Source organism: Myiozetetes cayanensis, unplaced genomic scaffold (genome assembly GCF_022539395.1).
Source record: "Myiozetetes cayanensis isolate MyiCay16 unplaced genomic scaffold, myiCay2020 scf17, whole genome shotgun sequence".
Taxonomy (NCBI): domain Eukaryota; kingdom Metazoa; phylum Chordata; class Aves; order Passeriformes; family Tyrannidae; genus Myiozetetes; species Myiozetetes cayanensis.
In genome coordinates this window covers 7,426,341-7,450,344 of record NW_026087378.1, presented here as the reverse complement: position 1 = coordinate 7,450,344, position 24,004 = coordinate 7,426,341, and the positions used below count along the sequence as shown (strand labels likewise).

At 41.0% G+C, this 24,004-nt stretch overlaps 1 protein-coding gene across 1 annotated transcript; it reads right to left on the bottom strand.

Moving 5' to 3' along the window:
• Positions 1-5: 5 nt before the first annotated feature.
• On the bottom strand, positions 6-23,659 carry SFXN1 (sideroflexin 1). The gene is made up of 12 exons (XM_050312194.1): positions 23,544-23,659; positions 22,764-22,865; positions 14,124-14,298; positions 13,324-13,494; positions 10,909-11,007; positions 9,498-9,573; positions 8,817-8,902; positions 7,470-7,597; positions 6,884-6,933; positions 2,119-2,168; positions 1,657-1,704; positions 6-393 (listed from the first exon to the last, which is right to left on the bottom strand). Exons 3-12 carry the CDS (start codon positions 14,285-14,287, stop codon positions 297-299), a joined length of 969 nt encoding a protein of 322 aa, XP_050168151.1. The 5' UTR covers positions 14,288-14,298; positions 22,764-22,865; positions 23,544-23,659; the 3' UTR covers positions 6-296.
• Positions 23,660-24,004: the final 345 nt, after the last annotated feature.

Genomic DNA, 24,004 nt, shown 5'->3' with positions numbered 1-24,004 from the left:
GCATCTGGTTTTCATTGTGCGCTTGTTTATTGTTATTGTAGCTGCTTGAGAGCTTATGTAAACATTTCTGGGTATGTATCGATAAACTTTTAATCAATACCAAAGTGGACAAAGTGACCTTTTGTAATTTAAACACTACACCGAGGAAAGTCCTTAACTATAAAATAACGCAGACGATCAAACTTGTTTAACAAACAGACAAGTTAAAGGTGAGTTGCCATCTTCAACTATGTTGGCACACAATTCAAAAATAAGTTCACAAGTTCCTCCTTGAAAGATATTTTGCCTTCCTTGAATTATAATCCTTTATTAAAGTATACACGTTCTAGGCCGGGGCTGTTCTCTTGGATCTGGGCTTGCAATTCTGGCTCCAAGCGTGATACCGACATAGAACTGAGCAAAAGAAACGGAAAATGGTTACATAAAACAAGCACTTGAGGGTAAAATAAGATGGACGATGCATCTGGTTAAACTTCCTGGACTGTGAAAGAGTTTTCAGATATTTTTAAATGTCTTATAAGGGAAGAAAACCAGACCCAGGGCAAATGAATCCCCGCTCAAACAGCAGTAAGACAGTCTACAGAGTCAGAAATGGTGTTAGGATCCACTTGCTCAAGATTGTTACTGGCAATAGAAACTTACCTTCCTAAAGGTGTTTTTATTACATATAATGTATTTACCTATTTAACTTACTACCTGCTTTTATTCAGTTGAGTAAAAGGTTTATTTTTATGAGAGCCAGTTCACAGAAAAGTGAATTAAGCTGCCAGGTCATTTGAACAGCTGCAATTTCCTGAACACAGTTCAAGGTCTTCCTCTGAACTGGAGGGCCCTGGCTAAAATCAAGACCTGTACCACGTGTGCTAGGCTGGTTTGTCAAGTCATCTCCAGGTAGCCTAGTGACACTTGTTTACCACAGCTCTCTGTCCTAGGCCAAGCAGGGAAACAGATGGTGTCAGATGGCTTTGTTGTACTCAAACACTTGCATCTGATGAGAACTGGGTATTGTTTTCTGGAAGTCAAAGCTACCTTAGTTGTTCAGTGTTTTTTTTTTTTTTTAAGGGATTCAGCTCCAGCTTAGATTGTTTAAGCTACATATGGCAACCTGTTTAGACAACCATTATTAATATGAGGGACAGCTCAGTTGAATTTAAGGCCCTGTCCACACTACATGCCAAACTGAGCTAAGTTCATTTGTAAATAACTCATTCAGGCTTCATAATTATTTCAGCTAGAAACAATTTTCACTATAAGACAATTTTCAATACTGAGCTATTTTTGTATTGATGAAAAAGTCTCTAAGAAATATTAATCAAATTACAAATAAGCACAGATAGTCCAATGCTGTTCTGTATAACTAGAAGAGTTTCCAGCTGAAAATAAAATGGGCTCTGACTGTATCTAATGCATCTGTAACCTTCTTGGACAGAAATATATTGTATAAATCTCATCTTGAGCTGCTAGGGGTTTGTAAACAACTATTATATATTACTGATGAGTAACATAGGTATTACTTTTCTGTATATTCTCTTCTTTATCACCTTTGTTATATGGGAAATAAAACTGTGTGCTTGACCAGGCAATGACCACTCGTTTCTGTCTGTGCATGGATCTGGAGCATAACATTAAAATGAGAATAATAACAGCAATACCCACCTTTTCTGAGGAAACAGTGCACAACACAGGGGAGTTGCAAACACAAGACTAGAGGAGACAAAAATGGGATTACAATATTTAGGGTGCTAAAAGAGACTTCACAGCAAATTAAACTCTCTATTAACCAAATGTTTCAAGAATTCATCAGCCTCCAGGATTAGACTCCACTGACTTTATGCAGGGAGCAGCCAAAGCACCTTTTCTAATCAAGCTGCCACATGCCTTTTTTTGCCACTCCTTTTCCTCCTCTCTCTGCTTTTCTTGGCAGCTTCTTCCTTGCTAATGGCTTTTTTGTTTTTAACTAGGTATTATCAGTTACAGAGATGGAAGTGAAGTAACTGTTGCAGCCTCATTAACCCTCTCAACCTTTTTTTTCTTTGAACAAAGTACAGATATAGCTACTTTCTCAAAAAACCTACAAGTATCTCAAAACAGCAGACCCAACCCAAAGAAATCACTTACCAGACTCCAACTAATCCAACTTGAATGGGGGCACTCAGCCAAGGATATCTCTGTTGAAAATAAACCACACACAGTGAGTATGGTATCTTATCTTCTCCCTTCCCCCTTTCTGGAATTCTTGTTTTCTAAGAGATAGACTGCACCTAAAAGACCCTTGGACATGAAGGCAAACTCACAGCCAGTGTACCTTAAAGCTGAGCTCCAGTTTGAGAGCCAAATCCCTTTGAAAAGAAGTAATGAAATTCCCAGTGAAAACAATATACATTGTGATCCTGAGTACGTGCCCCTTAGAAACTCCAACATTGATTTAGGATGTGATCCTGAGCCCCTGGGCCTTCTCTTTGAGTCACACAAGCCCACAGTGGCAGGACATCTGAAATTTGGCATGGTGCTACCACATCTCTGAAGAGCTCAGTGAATTTTGCCCAGGCATTCTATGGAAGAGCTTGGTCTGGTTATGGCTCCTTTGGTGACATTAAATGGTTCTAATGTGCAACCGGAACCACCAGCCATAAAAGAGGGAGATGTCAAGGAAAAGGTAAGTCTGCCTCTCTTAGTCTTTTGTCCTGTCATATGATTTCCCTTAATGTGTAGAACTTGTCCCTGTAGCAACATTCCAGTTCTGCAAGAATTCACCTTTCATTGAAAGAAAAAAGGGCTGAAGGATCAGGGAAACATAGCTGAGAAAGCAACTCACAACCTATGGATGCATTTTTAGTATACTCTTCATTAGTGTAACTTTTGCAGAACTTGAACATATGCCAAGAAATATAGCTTTTTTGCAGACTTTTAAAATCCACTCCCCCACATGTTAGAATTTTAGTTGAAATTCATTACTAGTGAAGCAAACCCAGACCTGTTCAATGGACACTGCCGGGACACCAAAAGCAGTGTCTCAAAAGCAGGACATACACAGCTGCCATGAAAACACAAAGGGGAGTTTAAAACAAAACAGCTCACGAGTTAAAAATCACATGATGCAGTGGATGATGTTTTCAATGAAGATGTTTGTTTCTGCAAGAAGCATTTCTCAAGATCCAGAAGTTAGAGGGGAAGCTGATGAACAAAAGCTGGGCACTAGTTGAGAGTAGAAATGGACAAAGGAGATGCAGAAAGCTCAGGGGGACAAAGCTGGGGGCTGAGGAAGGTCACAGCAGCTGAGGAGGCAGAGAAAACAAGCCTGTTTGGAGTAAACTTTCTCCAGGGCCTAAGGGAGAAGAAATGATGTAGAAGACTGCTTCTCTTTTATTTTTTTTTTCCTGGAGTCAATCTGTAATCCAGAAATGAGTGTGGGAAGAACTGTGCAATTCAGCAATAACCTGCAACAGATAACAAATGGGAACAGGGAGAGCAGGAAGGGTAAAGAGTGAAGGCAGCAGAGCTTTGCTGTTCTGGCATTCCCTAAACACCTTCATTTGACTCTCAGCTGAGATAATTCATCCAAAATTCTTTACATTTTATACACTGGGAGAGTCCATGACAAGAGATGTGAACACAAAGTCATTTGTCTACTGCAAATGACTTCTGTCTCTGAGAAGGAAAGGAGAGGGATGCTACATGTTGCAGTGGGAACGTGGGACCTAAAATACGTTAACAGAAAAGCCCCAAGTATAATTTTATAACTGAAAAGGCTGTTGGAAGGTGCCATGAGAGGAATAGATGGATTCGTGCCTTTGTCAGAGTCGGTCATTGATCTGAAAGAGGTGTTGTCTAGTACAGACTCTATAAACAACATCTAGTTCATGTGCTGGAACAGTTTTTGCCAACTTGATCTGAGTTACAGCCTTGCTTTTTCCAGAATGTTACCAGACTGCACCAATCAAGAAAGATGGTGAGGAAAAACTCTTAACACTGTGGGGTCAATATTAAGAACTGCACTTGCCCAGGAAACAAAGCAATAAAACAAAACTCAAATGCAGGCTGCACACCTCTACAAAGAGATAAAATGGAGAAGCACACGACAGACAGCAGAAAAACTGACTGTGTTAGAGAACTATCCTTTAACTCCGGAAGAAGGCAGCTCCCAATGAATTAGGATCTGATTTCCAGATGTCTTTATGACATTTTAGTGGTTAGTGCAAACAGAGAAAATGGAGAAATGATAATTAAGCAAACAAAAGCCTTAAGGAGAATCATCTTTTTTCTAACTGTTTCCTTTCATTGTTGGATCTAAAAATCTGCCAGCTTTCCCAGGCCAGTTCTGCCTGTTTTCAAAAAAAAAAATAAATGAAATGACAGTGAAATTAGGAATGTATGGAAGACTGCAGGGCATAAAACAGTCAAGAACAATGCTTGAAAAAAAAGCTCTCTGTTCTGGTTTTGTAACAGTTTTGAATACAGATTTCAGCTGCAGACTAAGAGACCCCAAAGATACTTGTTTTAAAGATATATGAGGAAATTTCTGGAAAAACTTGGATGTTAATACAGTATGCAGAACAGGAGAGAAATGAAGCTGAGCTGGAAGAGCAATAACAGAAACTAAAACTTTAGTGTTTGAGTTTTCATAAGTTTTTATGGAAAAAAACAATTTCTTTCTTTAGGAGAAAAGTTACTTGTAAATAAAGTCTATAAATCCTGTGCCTCAGAGCAAGGTTGTTTATGGATCCTCCTGCTGCCGTAGGTAAAATGCCTCAGTTTTACAAAGAGCTAGTCAGGTGTATGTCAGTAGGGATCAAGAAAATAGACATTATGCAGCCTAATCAACTACTACAACACTGCATAATCACCTAAAATGGTCCCAGAGCTGCTGCTGAAACCTACAGCAAAATCAGATGTACATATAAAAATACTCTTTCAAATCAGAAATAATTAGATGCTTTTTGAAGCAGTAAGTATGTGCCTGTGTTCTAAAACCATTCTTGAGTCCCTTTCTAGCAATAACTTTGGGGAATATTGTTAATTCACACCAATGTCTGAGTGCAAAACATTGTGGGAATGTGGGGGATGAACAGTGCTACATGACCTACATCTCATTTCAAACATCAGAGGATGACAGGCTGCTATTACAGACCAGCATTCAGGGAACATTTCCTTCTGTCTGACTGCAGACCATCGTTCCATTTTTTTTTTATCGTTTCACAACCATTTGCCTATTTTCTGGCCTTGTGTGTTGCTTAATAGGCTTTGGCAAGCATTCAGGAATTATTTCCAAGGGTGGTAGAGTGCAAAGCAAAGGCCAAGGACAGTGAGTTAGAGAAGCGTTGCGGGGATGGTGTCAGGAGTGCTGTGAATGGGATGGTGCTTCTGGAACCTCAAGAGGACATGCAGAAGCTGTTTGTTAAAAGTACAGCTCATTCCTTAGTGGTTTAATACTAATCTCTACCAAGTGTTACCACTGACTACCTGCAGAGCAGTGTTTCACCTGAACTCACAGTCTCTGAGGCTGAGGGAGAGCAACAGGTGAGCATAAACGGTCATGATGGTACCAAAGACCACCGAGTAGTCACTGAAGAAATCGTTCATTTTTGCTGATCTGAAAAATTCACAACACCCTTATATTGATTATAGCACACAAAACCAACAGATATTTGCCTCCAAACCCTGAGGATTGCTGCAACTTCTTCACAGTGTTATGTGTTTGCCAGCTGAACCGATAGCATTAATTGATGGACACCTTCCACCACACCAGGTTGCTCCAAGCCCTGTCCAACCTGGCCTTCAACACTTCCAGGGACAGGGCATCCACAGCTTCCCTGGGCAACCTGTTCCTCTTTTATATCTACAGAAGCACTTTCAAATAGTGTGTCTGTGTAATCTCACTGCACAGGTAAAAGAAAGCATAGAAATAGTAAGAGATATAATTTACACATTTTAGAAAGCTTTACCTTAGACAAACAAAACAGGTAATTTCTCCTGCTTGTCCTCCCAGTCCCCTCACAGAAACCACTTTTCCAAGGAAGGGTCTGAAGATTCAGACCATGGTTTTTTTCCAAACTTTTTCTAACAGGAAGGAGACAGATTCTCTTAAGCTTGTTGGGTGGGTTTCACAGGCAGAGACTTTGCCTGGAGCTACACAGTAATTAAATCACTGCTATCAGCTGGTGAATATGAAACTCCCTTTACTGGTAAAAAATGAAAGAGCTCCTCCTCTGAATATTATTTCTCTTGTGTTAGACAACCCTATGACTCATTTCATTATTGTTCTTTCCTCTCTCATGCACACAGAGTGCATAATGTTGGTGCAGGTTATGGATTTACCAACACCAAGAGTTAGGCTTCACACTACATCAGCATAAACAGAATACAGGAAATAAGTAATCTTTGATGAAGAATGGCCATTCCATGCCTATACTGCACTTTAAACCCAGTAAAATTTAAGGGACGATTTTCAAATGAGATTTTTCAAAAGAGAGTTCTTGTTTCCAACCTCGGATTGCTACTACAGCAGCTAAGCAAAGACTCCTTACTGCTCTCTTGGAAAACACAGCATTATTAAAATGTTCATACTTTTTCCTCATAAACTGTATTCCAAGACTGAGTACAAGGAAGGTTGATTTCACAGGAGGAACTGTGCATTTTAAGAACAATCATGTAAATAACAACAAAAAACTTCCTATTTTCTGAATGTTATTTTACATGGTGATAAAAAGAACCAAATTACCTCTGAGAAAGGCAGAAAGCAAGCGACAGCTGTAAAGCAAGTTCTACAGGGATGTGCTCCCACAGTGTTTGGGAGGCAAATAAGAAGGCTCAGGAAGTATTTTATATTCATTTAAATATTAGCTTAGGATCTGAAATACATATAGATAGATTATCAAAGACTAACCTTTAAAAAGGCTCTTTTTTCCAATGTATTCATTATGAAGGGAGGAATTGCTGCAAGTAAGATAAAAAATGCATTAACCTTGGAGAAAAAAGCAGTTTGTTTTCATTTTCTGTTTAGCTAAACTAATACCTTAACATAATTTTCACAGCCTGTTGCCATTCACTGAGTTTTCATTTCACATTGCCAGTTCAAGATACAGAACTGGTATTTTTCAGACTTAGATTCTCCCAATAAGCAAAACTTGTAACTGCACATGTAACTAAACCTGAGCTCAGTAACTCAGCACTGGCCAAGAGCACTAAATCAATTCCAAGCAAGTGTAATTTGCTACCATTGCTTTGCTGTCTGTATTATTTCTGCAAAAGCATCCCAGGACCTTTCCTGCTGCACTTCAGTGTAACACACTCTGGATGTTTCCACAGTGAGAAATGCACATTTCTCTGGGGAACTTCTTACCAGAAAGGCAAACACTGCCTGGGGAACTGTGAGGCAATTTGGCCTCTGAGAAAACTCACTTAGGACTGAAGCTCTCTCTCACATTAGGAACTGATAACCAGGAGCTGCAAAGGACTGCAGTTATTCTTACCCATTCCAGGAGCAGCCATCAGAATCCTTGAGATAACCACCTGGGTGATTGCCTGCTGAGCTGCTTTGGATGATTCACCCACTCTGTTCCCATCCTCATCTGTGACGGGGATTCCAAACTTGATTTCCCTGTTGAATAGGGAGTAAAAATAAAGTAGTGATTGAGGTGAATTTACTCAACCTTTTTTGTCACCTTTTGTCCCTTAAAATTGTCAATTTTAAGACTGATGTGTTTTGTTTTATTTTATTGTCTAAGTTAGCCTGTTCGTAACAGTCTTCAGCACAAAAAATTTCAAAAGGCAGAGAAAAGCCTGGGGAAAAATATGCTGGAAAATTATCAACTGAATATTTGTAACAGCAATCTGCTGCTTGAAGCTGGTCACACTTCCAAGAAAGAGAGAGAAAAGAGATGTTTTACTCTGTAGTACACAGGAAGGAGAAGTTCCCTCACAGAGCACTTTGGAAAAATGGAATTTCCTGGATTCTGTTGTTTCTGACAGACAGCTCAAGGAATACAGGAAGATTAGTTTCACTGAAACAAAAGTCTATGTGAAAATTCCCCTCTGGCATTCCAGAGTCTGAGTTTTCATTTCAACCACTAAGAATATATTTGCAAGTATAAAACGATGCACAAACCAAACTACATTTCTGTAGCTGCATTATTCTCTTATACGTCTTCTGCTCAAGAGGAGGGTTAGGTGTTCAACTCACATACTGGGAGAAGCAGAGAGAACTGCAGATATCCTAACTGCCTTTATTCTTCTCTTCATATTTTATGAAAGATAAAATACTACCAAGGAGAAAATTCCATTGTAAATACAGAAGTTAAATATTTCCTTTTTTGCCCATAAACTTGTGTTTATAAGAGAATGCTTTTAATTTGTTTTTCCCTACTACTATTCTTACTCCATGTCAAATCAGAACACATGAAAGTTTATTTCTGACAAACTGCATATTTCTGTAATCTCAGATGATTGAACAAAACTGCAGAGCCCGACTTCTATGATTAAGTTCTGCATGTGGGATCGAAGCACCATTTCTGAAATTACTGCATTCTTCCAAAGTGGAGTCTGTGTTCAAGGATCCATGTGATCAAATTCTGAAGGATCAGTAACTGGCTTCTGAGATCCAAGACTGAAGAACTCTACGGATATTTACCTGAAGACAACGAGGATATTCTATTTTATACCTGTCACAATCAAAGTCAAAACAAGATCCTGCACGAGGTTTTTGCAAGGTTCCGAAACAAGCTGAAGATATAGAATGTCCCTTATTTAAGAACTTGCTGATCTACAAAGTCAGTAACATCCTTTCTTCCAGCATGAGTGATCTTTGTTCTTTTTCCTACCTTTGTCTCATTAGTGGAATATTAATGCAGTTTGCAGAAGCAACAGCAGCAAAAGGAACAAACCGTCCTATAAGAGGTGAGACGCGCTGTAAAACACAGAGAGGGGGAGAAAAGGAAAACAAAAAATTTACATAATCATTGGCTTTCCCAAAGGTCATATTCAAATGCTTCATGTGATAATCATAGACCAGAGTTACTTCCTTTACATTAAAATTCAGTGAAAACTCACTGGTGGGGCAGAGGTAGAAAAACAATAAACATGAAATAAGTCACAAATGCTTCTCTCAGTGAGTGAGCAGTGGCAGGAGAGTGGCAAAACCATTCTGAATTTAGTAGCATCATGGGGAAGTGTAATTACATCTCCACTCCAATTAACTTTCAAGCACTATTAAATACCTTTGACATGTGAAAGAGAAACTGCAGAAAAGGCACCCTATTAGATACAGTTTGCATTAACCAAACACTGTTTGACAGTGAGGACAGGCTGGTTGAGAAGCATATATAGAACCATCTACATTGGGAAAAAATAAGGTTGTGATGTAGAGAAAGGAGCTGCCAAAGGCCATTACAACTCTATAGTGGGAGCTGCTCACATGACACAGATACACCAGAGGAGGAATGAGCTGCAAGCATCTCACAGAACACCATTCTAGTGAGAATGGAAAAAAATATCAGCAATACCTTTGCTAGTGCATTAAGTCCTAAAGCTGTTGCGACAGCACCGGTGGTGGCAGAAACATAGGCTGTTCCCAGCTGGCTAAAAGACAAATTAAAATGTTTGCACATGCACAACTACATTTATGACAATTCTAAAGATAATTACATTTTACACACAGTAGTTATGAAAGTTAAGAAGTTAAGAAATAGACCATTTCGTGCCATTGCAATAAGATGCGGAGGGAAGAACTAAAAGGACCCTAAATTAAACACTTTTATTTCACTAGCAGTAGAAATCATGTATCAACCAGCATTTTAATATTGAATCAGGTTCTGCTGGTTGTGCCTGTTCAGCATTTTTTCATGTTTTTGAATGAACACCTTGAAGGATTAGTTCTCTATTTAATTTCCTAATTGCTTAACCTAATAAAATCAGTTTGGATTTTTAAGGCCATGTCTAGGATAGTAATTAAAATAAACTATAAATAAATTAAAATAAACTAAAATAAACTATACCCCACACATGCAGACAGCTATGCTGCAAACACTACTCTAAACCACACTGTACATACTTCCCAGCTAGGAGGTGTCTGTATATGTTTGAATCCATGGTTTTCTCCTGGCCATCATTAAGCAAGTCAGCCCCCAAACCAGAAAGTCAAGCACTACAATTCCAGTTTTCTATTCACAGAATCACAGAATGGTTTGGGTTGGAAGGGACCTTAAAGATCATCTTATTCTACCACTGTGCCATAGGCAGGGACACCTTCCTCTAAACCAGGTTGCTCCAAGCCCCATCCAACCTGGCCTTGAACGCTTCTAGGGATGGAGCATCCACAACTTCTCTGGGCAACCTGTGCCAGTGTTTCACCACCCTCACAGGGGAGAATTTCTTCTGTATACCTAACCTAAATTTCCCCTCTTTCAGTTTGATTTCCCCTTTCTCAGCTTGAGATTTCTAGCTTTCTGCGTCTATTTAGTCTTTTTGCCATCACACAGAAACAAGCACAGACCCTTTCCCTGAAGGAACCTCTTTTTGTAAATAAGCCTCCCGTGTGGTGTGTGTTGGGCACTGAGAAGGTGGCACAGTGACACACCTAAAGGTCCAAAATATCAGCTTAGAAATACCCTTGTATGACACCAAACTGATAAGGCACATGCAAATGGTTGACTGAGCCTACAACACAGACTCCTGCTAAATCCTACACTGTTAACAGCTCATGATCAAGGCGCTCGGGGGGTTGTCTTTCATGGCAGAAATGGAGTTCTTGCCTCTGTCATTCTCAGAATTCTCATTTGTGCATACCAAATTAATAATTAGTACAGATGGGAAAACTTAGCCCTCTCTCACCTCAAACTTTAATGCCCAACCATGTTCAAGTACATCAGAGATCAACTCATAAACTCATCAGAATTGTGTGGTTCAGTGTCTGACCTGACAGTGATTGGGGCATCCCCGCTCCTGTTCGTGTAATTTACTACAGCATTGAAGGACTGGTTGATCCACTGCCAGAAAAGCACTGCTGGTGTCGTTCTTGAAAAGAGAAACAATTGTAATTATTATTATTAAAACCACAGTTGAATCAACAGCACAGAAAAATGATGGCAAATCAAGAAAACCCACTGCAAGCAGTAACCATGTAGAGGTTCTTTTTTATTTGAATGAATCAATACAGTCATTGACATACTGTCTTATTATCAAGAGTTCTTCTAGGAGAAGAATTTAGAAACATTGTAATTAACTAGAAAGGTTCACCTGGGACAAAGGTTTGCTGTAATAACAAAAGGATTATAGCAAACCTCTCCATAAAAAACACCCAGAAAAACAGGCAATGCTTTAATTTCCAGAATGCTTTTCCAGGGTTATTATTCCTCTACAGTCGGATAGTTCTTTTTGGAAGCTCCATAAGTGATTGAGAGGTGGTTTTTAGGAGCCAGGGTTTATCCCTTCAGTCTTCAAAAAGCTAATATGATGACATTGTTTTAATAAACTCCTGTGACAAACATTCAGTCACATTTAAAACCAGATTAAAAGACCCAACTTCAAAATGAAAAATTATTTTCATTAAAATATCTGCATGTTTAGGTAGAGATACAGAACACAAATTAGTCTGATTCAATACAGTATGACACAAAGGTACCAATTAGTGAGCACAGGTAGGAGGCAGTGAAAAAAATATGTCCTGTACCAGTTGCAGAGTCTCCATTTAACAGGTTGATGTGCTCCCTGTTAAACTGCAGATATAATCATTTTACAAGGAGAGTACACCATGGGAAAATTATGTGTTTCTGCACTCAGACCACAATCTCTGTCCACAGTGGAGACAGCACTGAAGATTCTGCTCCATCAAAATTTCATTTGTGGGAACCAGGCCACTAAAAGTAAGAGTTGCTACTGAAAACTATTTCTTGATCATTAAAATAACATTTCAAAGGACACCAAAACTTATATATTTAATTACATTATTTAATAATAAAGGCAGTAGCTGCAGCAGGAATGTGATTTTCATCAGAGGGCTGATATGGAAACTGAGGGCTAAAGCAGCAGCAAGTTGTACCAATTATTCTGTAAAAGGATGAAGCAAAGAAAAGATGCTAGAGCAGAGGATGTGTGTCTGTTGTGATATTCTGAAATGGGAAGGTATGTTACTTCTTTAAATTGCAAAATATTGAAAGATTCAGGAGATTTGGGAATGTATAATTATTCCCTCTGGTTTCCAGTATCTGAGATGCCAAAGTAGCAGGGATAAACCAGCTGGATTTTTTCCATCACTGCAGCTGTTCTTCCTCTTTTCCTGAGTCACCTTTTCCTTTTTCCTTGCTACTGGTGTACAGAGGATGTTAGGGCTGCTCTAAGGTTTAGGTGTGACTCACACTGTCCTACTGCACATCCAAGAGCCCCCATAGGTAAAACAGGGAATTTGCTCCTTCCAGTGGCCAGCAGTAACCAGAGCACGTGATGTGCAGTGACAGAGAGGATACACTGCATCATCCAGGGAATTCTAAACAATCCTCTTTGCAGTGCTGAGAACTTGGTCCAAAGGAACCAATGCCTTACAGGCCAATAAATCACCTAGTTGTGAATCTGAGCAATAATGCAAAGAAAAGATACAGAGCAGCTCTAAGTGTTATAAATAACTGAACGTGTGTAAGAGAGTAAGAAGTTAACAGGAGGCAATGCTTGGAAATGGGCAGCTGCACTGAGGGTTTGATTCATATTACTGACTGCTTTTTACAACACACACGTGTTCAAAAGAGCTGGGCCTGTCTGGGGTGTGTGTTAAGAGTTCATACAATCTCAGCATTCAAAACACTATTGCTATTTTCTCTGAGCAGTTCCTGCTGACCAAGCACTGTGTCAAAAAGTATTTCTAACATAGAGGCTGCTAAAAGATCACACTGCCTCCTGCTGTGGACTTCACTGGATTCCAGAACCTCTGAGGAAATGTAGGGATCAAAGGGGAGCTGGAGGAACTCGATGACCGATGGACCGAAGCATCCTGAGTACTCACGTGGCAGACAGAACATCCTGCATGCCAGACCAACAAGGTTAGACATTCCCAGGAATCTGCTCCGCTTTGTCCTCCACACAACTCTCCTACACAGCTGAGATTCTGGAACATTTCCCAGTTTGAGGAAAAGTGGGATGGTGAAGGAGGCTAAGGGCTTATTTCACAACTACTTCTAGAGGGAACGGTTAATCAGTGTGAGGGAATGTGGAGAGAGAAGAGAAAAGGCAGCAAAAATTTACATTTAAAACCAGTTATTATAAAACTTTTGACAATCACATCAACTTTCATTCATCTAATTCGTAGGCAAATGCTTCATGTGCTATATTGCCATCACTTACCTATAAAAGGTCATCATACAGCCTGTGATGGTCATGTTCATGGGCACCTGAGCGGACATTCGGCCAATCAAGACCATCTTTTCACCAGTGTCTGGGTGAAAGGCTGAATCGTAGATGTATTTGGCTCTCCACAACTCATCTTCTGTCAAGCCAGGTGCTACAATACCTAGTCTTGGGACAAGTTAAAAACCAAAATAACACAACAGCAAAAAGCATGACTGCTATAAAATGCTGCAACCTCCCGTGAGAAGTGTGGCACCAGAGGATTTTGGGATGTTAATCAAGCCTCACAGTTAGCTTGTAGATCTTCTTTGGCTTTTAAATAGACTGGCAAAATAAAAAGAATCAAAGCTCCCAGTAGTGGTTATGTTGGATTAGTCAATATATTCAGTACCAAATATGTATTTACTCAAAACCTGTAGTAGATTTGAGACCTAAAATCTCTGGAGCAATAAGTGTGGAACTTTAAAAATTCACTTGGTAAGTATTCAAGAAACCACTTGCTCCAAACAATGCAACACACAAGAGGAAGTTTTAAGCTCTTCTGTCATATTAACTATTTTCAGAATCAGACACTTCTGTACCTCAGAATCCTTAACAGGAGTTCTCAGTTGACATAACTCTTCCCCAGCCATCTGCAAATTTGTTTTTTAAAAAAAGGGTTTGAAGCTCTGAAGTAAGAATAAAGAGTGGTGCAATGAAAACAGTGTTTTAAATATTTCCTTTTAAATACATCACCATGTACTTATAATTGACATGGATGTTTTCTGGGTCAGAAGCAGAAGCAGTCAATGCCATACCTGTAATCATGCACAATTTTTCTTGCATTTTCCAGTTTGGCATCAGATAACAAAATATTCCGGGGATCTGTTACAGTAAAGAAGTGATTGGCTCGTCCAGAAAACGTGCTTTGATCCCATCGGGGCTCCTTGATATTAATATTTAATGGTATATCTCCAGACATCTTCTAAAACTCTGTGAAGAAAACAGGAAAATGTGCAATTCAGAATTCTACTTATTTCCTAATGCAACTGTAACCTGCAAGAAGAAAAGTGGTTTAGAGTAAAAAACCCTGAAAAATTGTTGAAAATACTGTATTGAAGGGAAGAAGAAATCAAATATTTCAAGAGATGCCTGAAGTGCAGTGACAGAAGAAATATTTAATAAAGTCCAGTTAACTTCTCTGGCATAGCAAAACAAAATAAAATTAGGAACACAAACACAACAAGTTATTTTAATAAATGTTGTTTCTCTAAATCCATGTTTTAACAACACAGAGATTATATAATACAACAATTTGCCCCATTATGAACACATGACCAGATCTCCTAATGATACTTCAAAGATGCTTAAAGAACTACAAGGAAGGACACTGAGCTAACATAGTTTTGCATTTATGGGGCATAAAGCCCAGAAAATCAAAAAATACTTCAGGATGACTAAGTTTACTTCAACACCTAATGAAAGGAGGACAGTTCCTCCATAGCAAAAGCTGCATGAATTCTAATTCTCTTAAGAGAAAGTTTTGCAACACATTCAGAGGCCAGTTAGAAAAAACAAACATCCTCCAAATAATGCTTGTTCAATGGCTGAAGGAAATTGGACCTATATAAATACAGATGACATCACATAGCTTTTTATCCATTTTAATAGGAAAAACATCGTTATTATGAGGACAACTAATACATATGGCATAAGCTGCCACTGAAGTGTGTTTTCACCTTAACTCAAGAACACCATGAAGTTGTCTGAGATGATCTTTAAAGTCCCTTCCAAGCCAAATCATTCTGTGATTCTATGATTCCAGAAGGCTAGTACATGTGGTACAGGAGGGGAAACTAATCTTTGCCCCCTTCTTATACTCACATTTCCCTCACTGTTAAGTTTATTATTGCACAGGACCTTTAATTAGTAGGATTATTTTCATGTGATACATTTCTCACCAGGCACATCACAGATGAGCACAGATCATGGAAATGAAAAAAGACTCAGGGCAGATTTGGAGAACAAAATTCTCATGCAGAGAATCTAAACAGGAGATGTTCCTCAGGTTTCTTTTCCCTTTCTTACGACTTTATAATTAAAAATACCCTCCTTTGAACAGTTATATGTTGTGAAACAACAGTCCATCTTCTGGTCTAAAGGGGGAACTGCTGGTTTTGCAAAGCCCTATGAAGGCAAGTGCATGCATTTATTCAAAAATTCTTTTCCACTAAAAATAGAGATAAAAATCTACACCCTAGGGCTGGTAACTTATTCTATGAATGCTTCCCTATTGGAATGTCATTTGTAGGAAAGTCCAAGTGTAAAAATATTTTTATAATTAAATTATCTGTTTCATTAAGAAAATATTACAATCTGCTTAGGATAGCTTACGATAATCTGTTTAAAGCTGCCTAATGAATGCTGAATAAAGCAGTCCTTAAACAGAAGCTCTTTTCTGTCTTTTCATTCTGATTAGTTCTTTCTTTTCACTCTGATTAGCATACACATTACTGGGTTGTTTGTGAATTGTTATATACCTCTGATACCTCTGTCCACAAAACTAAGTAATTTAGTAATAAGAAATCTAAACAATAAAGATCTTCCTTCACTGCAGATGGTTCAAGGTGGATCTACAGAACACAGAATACAACACTTTCGCACTCTGTTTTTATCCCCTCCCCACTCGACCTACTCCCTGTCCGCTCTGATGCTCTTTGACCCAGGTGGGCTGACAGAACTTAGCACCTTGGCAGGAAACTAATTCAGCAGAAACAAAGCACCTGCACTTGTACAGGCTTGGTCTGACCTGCAGCAGAGCAGCTCTGTGGAGATCTGGAGGGTCCTGGTGGTCAAGAAGCCCAGTGAGATCCTGGGGTGCATTAGGAAGAGCACTGTAGGTCAGCAAGGGGATCCTGCCCCTCTGCTCAGCACTGGTGAGGCCACATCTCGAGTGCTGTGTCTAATTCTGGGCTCCTCAGGGCAAGAGAGACATGGAGCTCCAGTGAAGCTACAAAGATGATGAAGGGACTGAATCATCTTCTTACAAGGAAAGGCTGAGGCAGCTGGGGCTGCTCAGCCTCGAGGGGAGACACTGAGAGGGGATCCCATCAATGTCAGTCAGTGTCTGCAGGGAGGGGTCAGAGGATGGACCAGGCTCTGCTTGGGGGTGCCCAGCAATGGGACAAGAGGCTGTAACACACTCTAGAAAAATAAAAGCAACTCAGAGACAATACACAACAACTCTGGTTGCCAACACAAAGTAAAATTCCTATTTCCATGCCTTTCTGCCTGCTGTTACCCAGACTAGCCAGACTAAGCTAGCAGGAGCACATCAGCACATGCTTTGGTTCTTTTTTCTCCTTGTAAATCTACCCAAGAAGCGTTAGTGCTGCAGCAGCAAAAAGCAACCTACCAGGAAAATGGACAGCATCCATTAATAGATGTGCTACAACTAAAGTTCATGCTTGAAATTGCTGTGTGTGTTTAGAAAGGTGGCAACAGAAAGCACTGACTTTACTATTATCAATCTTAATAAAAGACAGTATAAGGCCTTCAATCCTGCATAGATGTTTGGGCAGGACAGCTGTCTACCCTGAAAAAGGTTAGATCTCACATAAAAGGGGGTTAAAATTTTAGGTGAAAGCTATTTAAGTGCCCAAACCCATTTTCTTTTCTCAGTGATGTGACTGATATAATTGACTTGCACTTTCAGTAGGTAAGCAGGAACACTGCTGTCCTAAAGAACTTTAAAATGAACCAGGCAGACCACCAATGCCCACGGAGAAGGAGCTGTTGTCACATGTACAAGGGAGTGTAAAAAAGTTCAGATACTCGAATAATATAATTTGGAGACACATAAAAGTTGCAGTGAAGTGAAAAAGGTGGCTGAGTTTGCCAGCCTCGGGACTCTGAGTCATAGACCTGTTACAGTAGTGCCTCAGAGAACAAGGGAATTTCTGTCTTGAAAACTTAAAAGTTTTCCAGCAGAATGTTTTAAGAATAAAAGCCCCACCTCTTGTTTAAAAGGGCCTGTATGATGCTGCTCATGACCTATGAGACCCAATTAGTAAATGCTGAAAAGGGAAATAAATCCCATAAAGCAAACACATAAGCTAATAAAATGCTGATGTACTTCAAAGGGACCCTCTTATAAAACAAAATGTCCAACTATAAAGTAAAAATGATGACTGTGCACAAAAATGGCTTCATCAATATATTATTTAACAGCCACACAGTCATCATTATGAACTATATGGCTTTTTAAAAATTTTTCTTATTTAAACAGTGAGGCTGTAAAACTCCAAGAAATAAGTACAACACCCTCAATATAAGTTACTGCAACTGTATTTTATCTACCTGTCACCTTAATTTTCAGATACAATTTCAGAAGGGTGCTGCTGTTTGCATAAGCCATTCAAATACTCAGTAACAAAATCATTGTAATAAAGAACTTAAGATTTAATTATTATTTTGACTACAATGCTTTGTCAAGGGTGTAACTCCACTACCTTCAGTGATATAATTTTCCACCTGTATTAAGTGTGCCCAAGATTTAAGTTCTCATTATCCATAATTTAATTGTGTAAAGAAACAATAAAGGACATTTTGGTTAAATCAAATTTAAATAAATCCATTTGAACCCTGAGATAAGTAGAAAGTTTGAAAAGGCACTGGAACACAAAAGCACAACTCCTCTACAACAGAGATAAAACTGTTTGCTTTGTTACAGGCAACTAAGGAAGGCAAACCTCAATAACCACCTAACCATTATTAATTAATTAAATTAATTAAGGAGCTTATGTATAAACACCTGAATTTATTGTTCCCACCTACTGCTATTTGTAAGTACCAACAGATGGGAGACCACCCTGAAAGAGGACAAACATTTGAATCAGCAGCACCTGAAATGTTAAGGTGGAAAGATACAGCAAAATTGCCCAAGCTGATACCAAAACAACTCTCCTCAGCAAACAATGGCATTAACAGAGGATCTGGGAAACAACATGAATTTTACAAACACATCAGTTACTGTAATAATCCATAGTGAAATATCACTTTGAGGTCATGTTCACACAGGAGGATCAGCAGTAATGGAAAGGATAAAAGACAGTGTTGTAACACAGTCAAACAATTAACATCCATCATGGAAAACATGCAGGAAGGAAGGAAATCAGACATATTTTCACTATTTTAAAGAACAGATCAATTAGAAAGGCATTTAATAGAAGCACTAGTACCTGCACACCCTGCAGCTGGTGATGGTCCCTACCAGTAAATTAAATCAGCAATAAAGAAAGGACTATGCTCTCTGGCACATTCATATCACTAAATCCTTTCAGTTTCCAAACCAGGGTGGCTGTATCCGAACTGCCCATGGAGAACGGCAGTTAAATCCTCCCTTGTGCTGCTGGATTGTCTGGGTGAGCATCAGCTGTCCTGGGCAAAACCGCTCCCCGCCGCACTCCAGCGAGTTCACAATGCAGGGGACGGCATTCCCATGACCAGGAACTTTTTTTGGCACTGTGTGTGTCCCCAGCACTGACACGGAGGTTTGATTACCCGCATTTCACACTGTGCCTCTTCCTGTGGACCATGGCATGTTTTCAGAATCATAACTGATTGTGAGTTCATAAATTTTTCCATAAACACATGACTGTGTTTTCCTCCTGTGAGGAAAGGCTGGGAGAATTGGGATTTTTCAGCCTGGAGAAGAGACACTTAGGGATGTCCTAATCATGGCCTTCCAGTACCTGAAAGGAGCCACCAAGAAAGGTGGAGAGAGACTATTTACAAGGGCTTGGAGTGACAGGACAAGGGGGAATGACTTCACACTGACAGAGAGTAGAGTTAGATTAGATATTGGGGAAAAAAGTCTTTACTTTGAGGGTGGTGAGGCACTGGCACAGGTTGCCCAGAGAAGCTGTGGCTGCCCCATCCCTGGAAGTGTCCAAGACCAGGTTGGATGGGGCTTGGAGCAACCTGGTCTGGTGAAAGGTGTCCCAGCCCATGGTAGGAGGTGGGACGAGATGATCTTTAAGGTCCCTTCCAACCCAAACCATCCTGTGATTCTGTGAGTGTCAAGTGAAAGAACTGGCCACGTTTGGCATGTTCTTGGCATGTGGTTTTGCAGACCAGAGGTAATGAGATGTGGGGATATAGATGGCAGATCCCAGAGAGGACATCACTGTGCAAAACTGTGCTTCCCAAGTGCTTTACAGCAAATTTCTCTACCACTCTCTCTCTCCAGATCTCCCTGTTGCCTCCTCACCTCCCCCCAATGCTCTCCCAGCCCCAGCAATCAGAAAATAAAAACTTAATAAAAAGCACATTAGAACTCACTGATGAGTAAGGTCTTTGGTTTATCTGAACAGAAACTCTCGACTTCTTATACAGAAGTCTTTATTTTAAATCACTAATTCTTTGACTATCTGTGACAATGAACTGAGCTGGAAGCCCCAGTACCAAGAACACTCAAATTTCTTGCCCTCTCTGATCAGATCGAATCATCTGCCAGTTTGTGGTCTAATGGTTAATAGTAATATTAACTGGAGGGGAAAAAGGGCTTAAGAATAAGGGAGAGTGGCCTCTACTAATATACTAATCACATACAAAACTAGCACAAAGTCTGATGAACAGTTTTGGTACAAAGGCTAAGTTTAGATGTGCCACAGAACCAGCAAAAGCAAAAAACTTTAAACCTTGTTTAAAGGTTAACAACAGCAGTTGCAGCAATTATACAAAATGCAGATTCAGGAGTTGTCAGGAGTTCAATTCTCTGCAGTTCCTTTTCAAAGTTCATGTTTTAAACATCCCATTGAAGGTCATGCAACCGCTTTTCAAACCAAAGCAACAGCTAAGGGAGTAGCAATTACTATTTAATATATTTCAGACAGTAACATACCACACAATTTTGAGTAACTCAGACAGTTGATAATTTATTTATACCACCTATAAAACATACTGCATGACTGAATAATCCAGATGGGCACATGGTCTGGGAAATTCTGGGCAACTTAAACTCAAGCAGCAGTGCACAAATGATGAAAAGCAGCTTTGCTACCCTCCTTGGAAACATTTACATTTTCTTATGTCAGTGACACCTTGTATTTTAACCCAAGCCTCGGAAGAAATGCACTCTGTAAGTAAGAAAGTTTGTCAGTTCTTTCCAGTATCTAAGCTAACACTGGGAGTAGGGTGACAGAAAAAGATATTTCACGGTGATGTAACTGTGAACCCAGAGAGATGTCTGAACAGAATTCTACATCCAAAAGTAGTGCAGATATAACTGTGGTAATGCATATTGTGACATCTCACAAACTCCCAAACTACAACCTGCAACCTCGGTTACAAAGCATGGAATGTGCTGAGTATTCCAGCTTAAAAGAGAATTCTAACCAGCCTGCACACAGGAGGGCAAGTGAGCCAACACAAATAGTGAAAGAAGGGTATAACTTGGGTGCTGTCCTTTACCAGGACTCAGATCCCTAAGTTCAGGTGATGCAAAGGTGCTCAGATCAGATCACAATTCACAAAATCTCCTAGAGGCAACTAAGAATTCTTTTTCAGAAAAATGAGAGTCAGGCTTTCCCCTGAAAATCCAGTAAAAATAGAAGATAACAGCAGTACCTCTTTCTTAATAGACCTCTTTAGGATTCTTTATAATGGGAATAGTTCAAAAGTCAGGTGCTGCTGACATTCCATGTGCACACTCACTGGGAGAGAGAAAAAATAGATTTGACACACTTAGGCCCCTAAATCTCTATTTTTCAAAGCAGTCCCTTAACAGCCTGATGTCCAGCTGTTCGTGCTGTGCTCTTCAAAATGAGATGTAGGCTGGAAAACTGAGGTTGAGAAAAGTACCTGCTGCTATAAAATGGGAAGGAAAAAAGCTCTTCTTCTTAAAACATGTTTATTAGCAAAGTGCCCCTTGAACCAAATTGTTGTTTGTTTTTGCAGAGTTGATTTCTTTTGAAACATTTCCCTGCTTTTCCATGCTGCTTTCATAGAGAAATACTCAGGGGTCCTGTTAGGCCTCTTTATTCCTCAAATAACACAATGTTCCTTTTTGGGGTTCCTTTGTCTGAACAAATTCAGATTTTTCTTTTCCAATGCCCAATTTTCTTCAATGCCCACCCAAACGGTTGCTGTGTTGGCTTAGGAGAAAAAGCAGGAGATTAACCACTCTCTCATTAGTAAAAGGTGATTTGTTCTACTTTAAAACTACAACACATTGTCAAAGCAACAGTGGAAAGGCAAACCCAGCTACTACCCAGAGTATAATTGCTCTGGCAAAGAAAAGAACACAAGGCCTTCTCCAGGGATGTCAGTCAGGGCAGTTAATTAGTTCAAATGAGAAGAACTTTTACGGAAAAAAAGCATTTTTGTGTGGTGGCAAAAGAGCACATATCAGACTTATGAGGGTTGGTAAGCAATGGTATTTGGTATTCCTCTATTTGCACTAGTTTGCTGCCACAGTTTGAAATAAGCAGAACAGCTGATGACTGGGAGAAGTATGATGCAATGTTCTTACACCAAATGTTAACAAAGCCACTTGCCAAGTTTTCATTCCCCAAAGCAGCTTCTACCACCAAATCCCTACTTAAATCACCAGGGGAAAAAAAAAATCTTTGTCTGCACTATGATTTTTCCTACTGCAATCCTAAATGAAACGCTGGAGAAGGCAAATCATGGCAACACTACAAGACACTTGTTTTTTTTTCTTCTTTTTTGCTTATAAATGTACATCCCACTTGTAGCCTAGCAACAAAAGCAGCAGCCTGGGTGAAACGGATCGAGCCTGCTGCTGGGGCTCTCTCCTCAAAACAGGAGCCATCTTTGGCGTGTAACTTGACCAGAGATTTCATCATTCTGCACTAAAGCCACCTCCAGATGTTAGAGGCTCCTGCAGCCAACTCAGCAGTGTCGGCTTTCAATCTGCCACCCCTTTTCCCATCCCCATCAAACATGAGGTAGATCGCAGAGACACGACACGTGTCCACCTCATCTCCACGTTCAGAAAAATAAACCCTCTTTGCTAAACAGGGCTAGTGCAAGCTCTTATTTCAGTCCTGATTGCTGCAAGCTTGTTTCTGCTCCTTAGTTTTTAACATCCCCACTGGTAAACTGCAGGAGGTTTGGTATGTTCATGGCCCTCTTCTGTACATTTTCACTATTTCATATATCTTTTCATCCACCCAGGCATGTTCATGGCCCTCTTTTCATTCATATATCATTTCATCCACCCAGGCATGTTCATGGCCCTCTTCTGTACATTTTCACTATTTCATATATCTTTTTCTCACAGGATCCATACGGGTGATTTTTTAATTGCACATTGATACAAAGTCAGTCTTCAGCCCCCCCTTTCCCATTATGATAACAATAAATTGTTCATAATTAAAAAAAAATCAATACTCATAATTAAGATCCCTATCTCTGGCTACCAGGTGTCTGACCTTGAAGTTATTTGGTGTATTCCTCCCCTGGAAAGGACGATCCTGCAGCAGGGAGGCTTGTTCTCCTGCAGGCCTGGGATCTCTGCCGCTGCCACGCAATCCCTGTGACACAGAGCCCATGCTCAGGGGACAGCGAGTGGTCAGGGGGAGATTTTGGGAGCAGGTGGGGAAGCAGGGAGCTGTGATGTGTGCAGGGAGGAGGCAGCCCCACAGTGCCAGCTGTGTGGCACTGCCAGTGTCCAGCCCTGCTTTCACAAGGACAGAGTGACACATGGGGCTGGGGCGCTGTGGAAAGGATGGGATGACACATGGGGCTGGACCCAGTGGAGGGGACAGGGTGACAGATACAGCAGGGCCGCTGCAGGAGTAACAGGGGTGACAGATGGGGCTGGGCCCTGCAGAGGGACCCGGGGGTGGCACGGGGGGCTGGTCCCCTATGGAGGGGACTGAGGTGGCAGACAGGGCTGGGTGCCTGTGGAGGGGACGGGGTGACACACAGAGCAGAGACCCCTATGGAGTGAACAGAATGACACATGGGGCTGGACCCACTGTAGGGGACAGGGGCGACAAACTGATCAGGGCCTCTGCAGGGGTGACAGAGGAGACCGATGGGGCTGGTCTCCTTTGGAGGGGATGGGGCGATCCGCGGGGCTGGCGTCTTGTGGAGGGGGTTGAGGCGACACGGGGGGCTGTGTCCCCGCCCAGCCGCCGGTACAGCAGTGGGGGTGACATCGGCAGTGGCTCCTCCACCCGCGGCCCATCCCCGGCCCCGGTACTCACCGCGGCCACCGGCCCCGCGCCGCCCCGGCCCCGCTGCCCGGAAGAGCCTCGCTCGGCGGCGCGGGCGAGGGCCCGGGGGAGGCGGTGGGGCCGCCCGGCTCCGCCTCGCTCCGCCCCGGCGGGGCAGGGCCCGGCAGGGCCGCGGCGTGCGGGCAGCACACGGGGCTCGTTCTCGCCCGCCGGCTACCTTGGAGCCCGGAGCCGCCGGGGTTGCCTCACCGTTCTCTCACAGTTAATTACATTAGTTATTCCATAGAATATCCTGAGCTGGAAGGGACCCACAGGGATCATCAGAGTCCCACTCATGGCCCTGCACAGGACACCCCCAACAAACGCACCATGTGCCTGAGAACGTTGTCCAAACGCTCCTTGAGCTCTATCAGGCTTCCCTGGGGAGCCCAACCACCCCCTGGGAGAAGAACCTTTTCCTAAAATCCAGCCTAAACCTCCCCTGGCACAGC

Coding starts and splice junctions, on each gene's coding strand:
- SFXN1 (XM_050312194.1), bottom strand. CDS start 14,287: ATGTCTGGAGATATACCATTAAATATTAATATCAAGGAGCCCCGATGG. Junction 7,598..8,816: donor ATTCCACTAATGAGACAAAG/GTAGGAAAAAGA, acceptor CCTATTCAACAG/GGAAATCAAGTTTGGAATCC. Junction 2,169..6,883: donor AAAAAAGAGCCTTTTTAAAG/GTTAGTCTTTGA, acceptor TATTTTCAACAG/AGATATCCTTGGCTGAGTGC.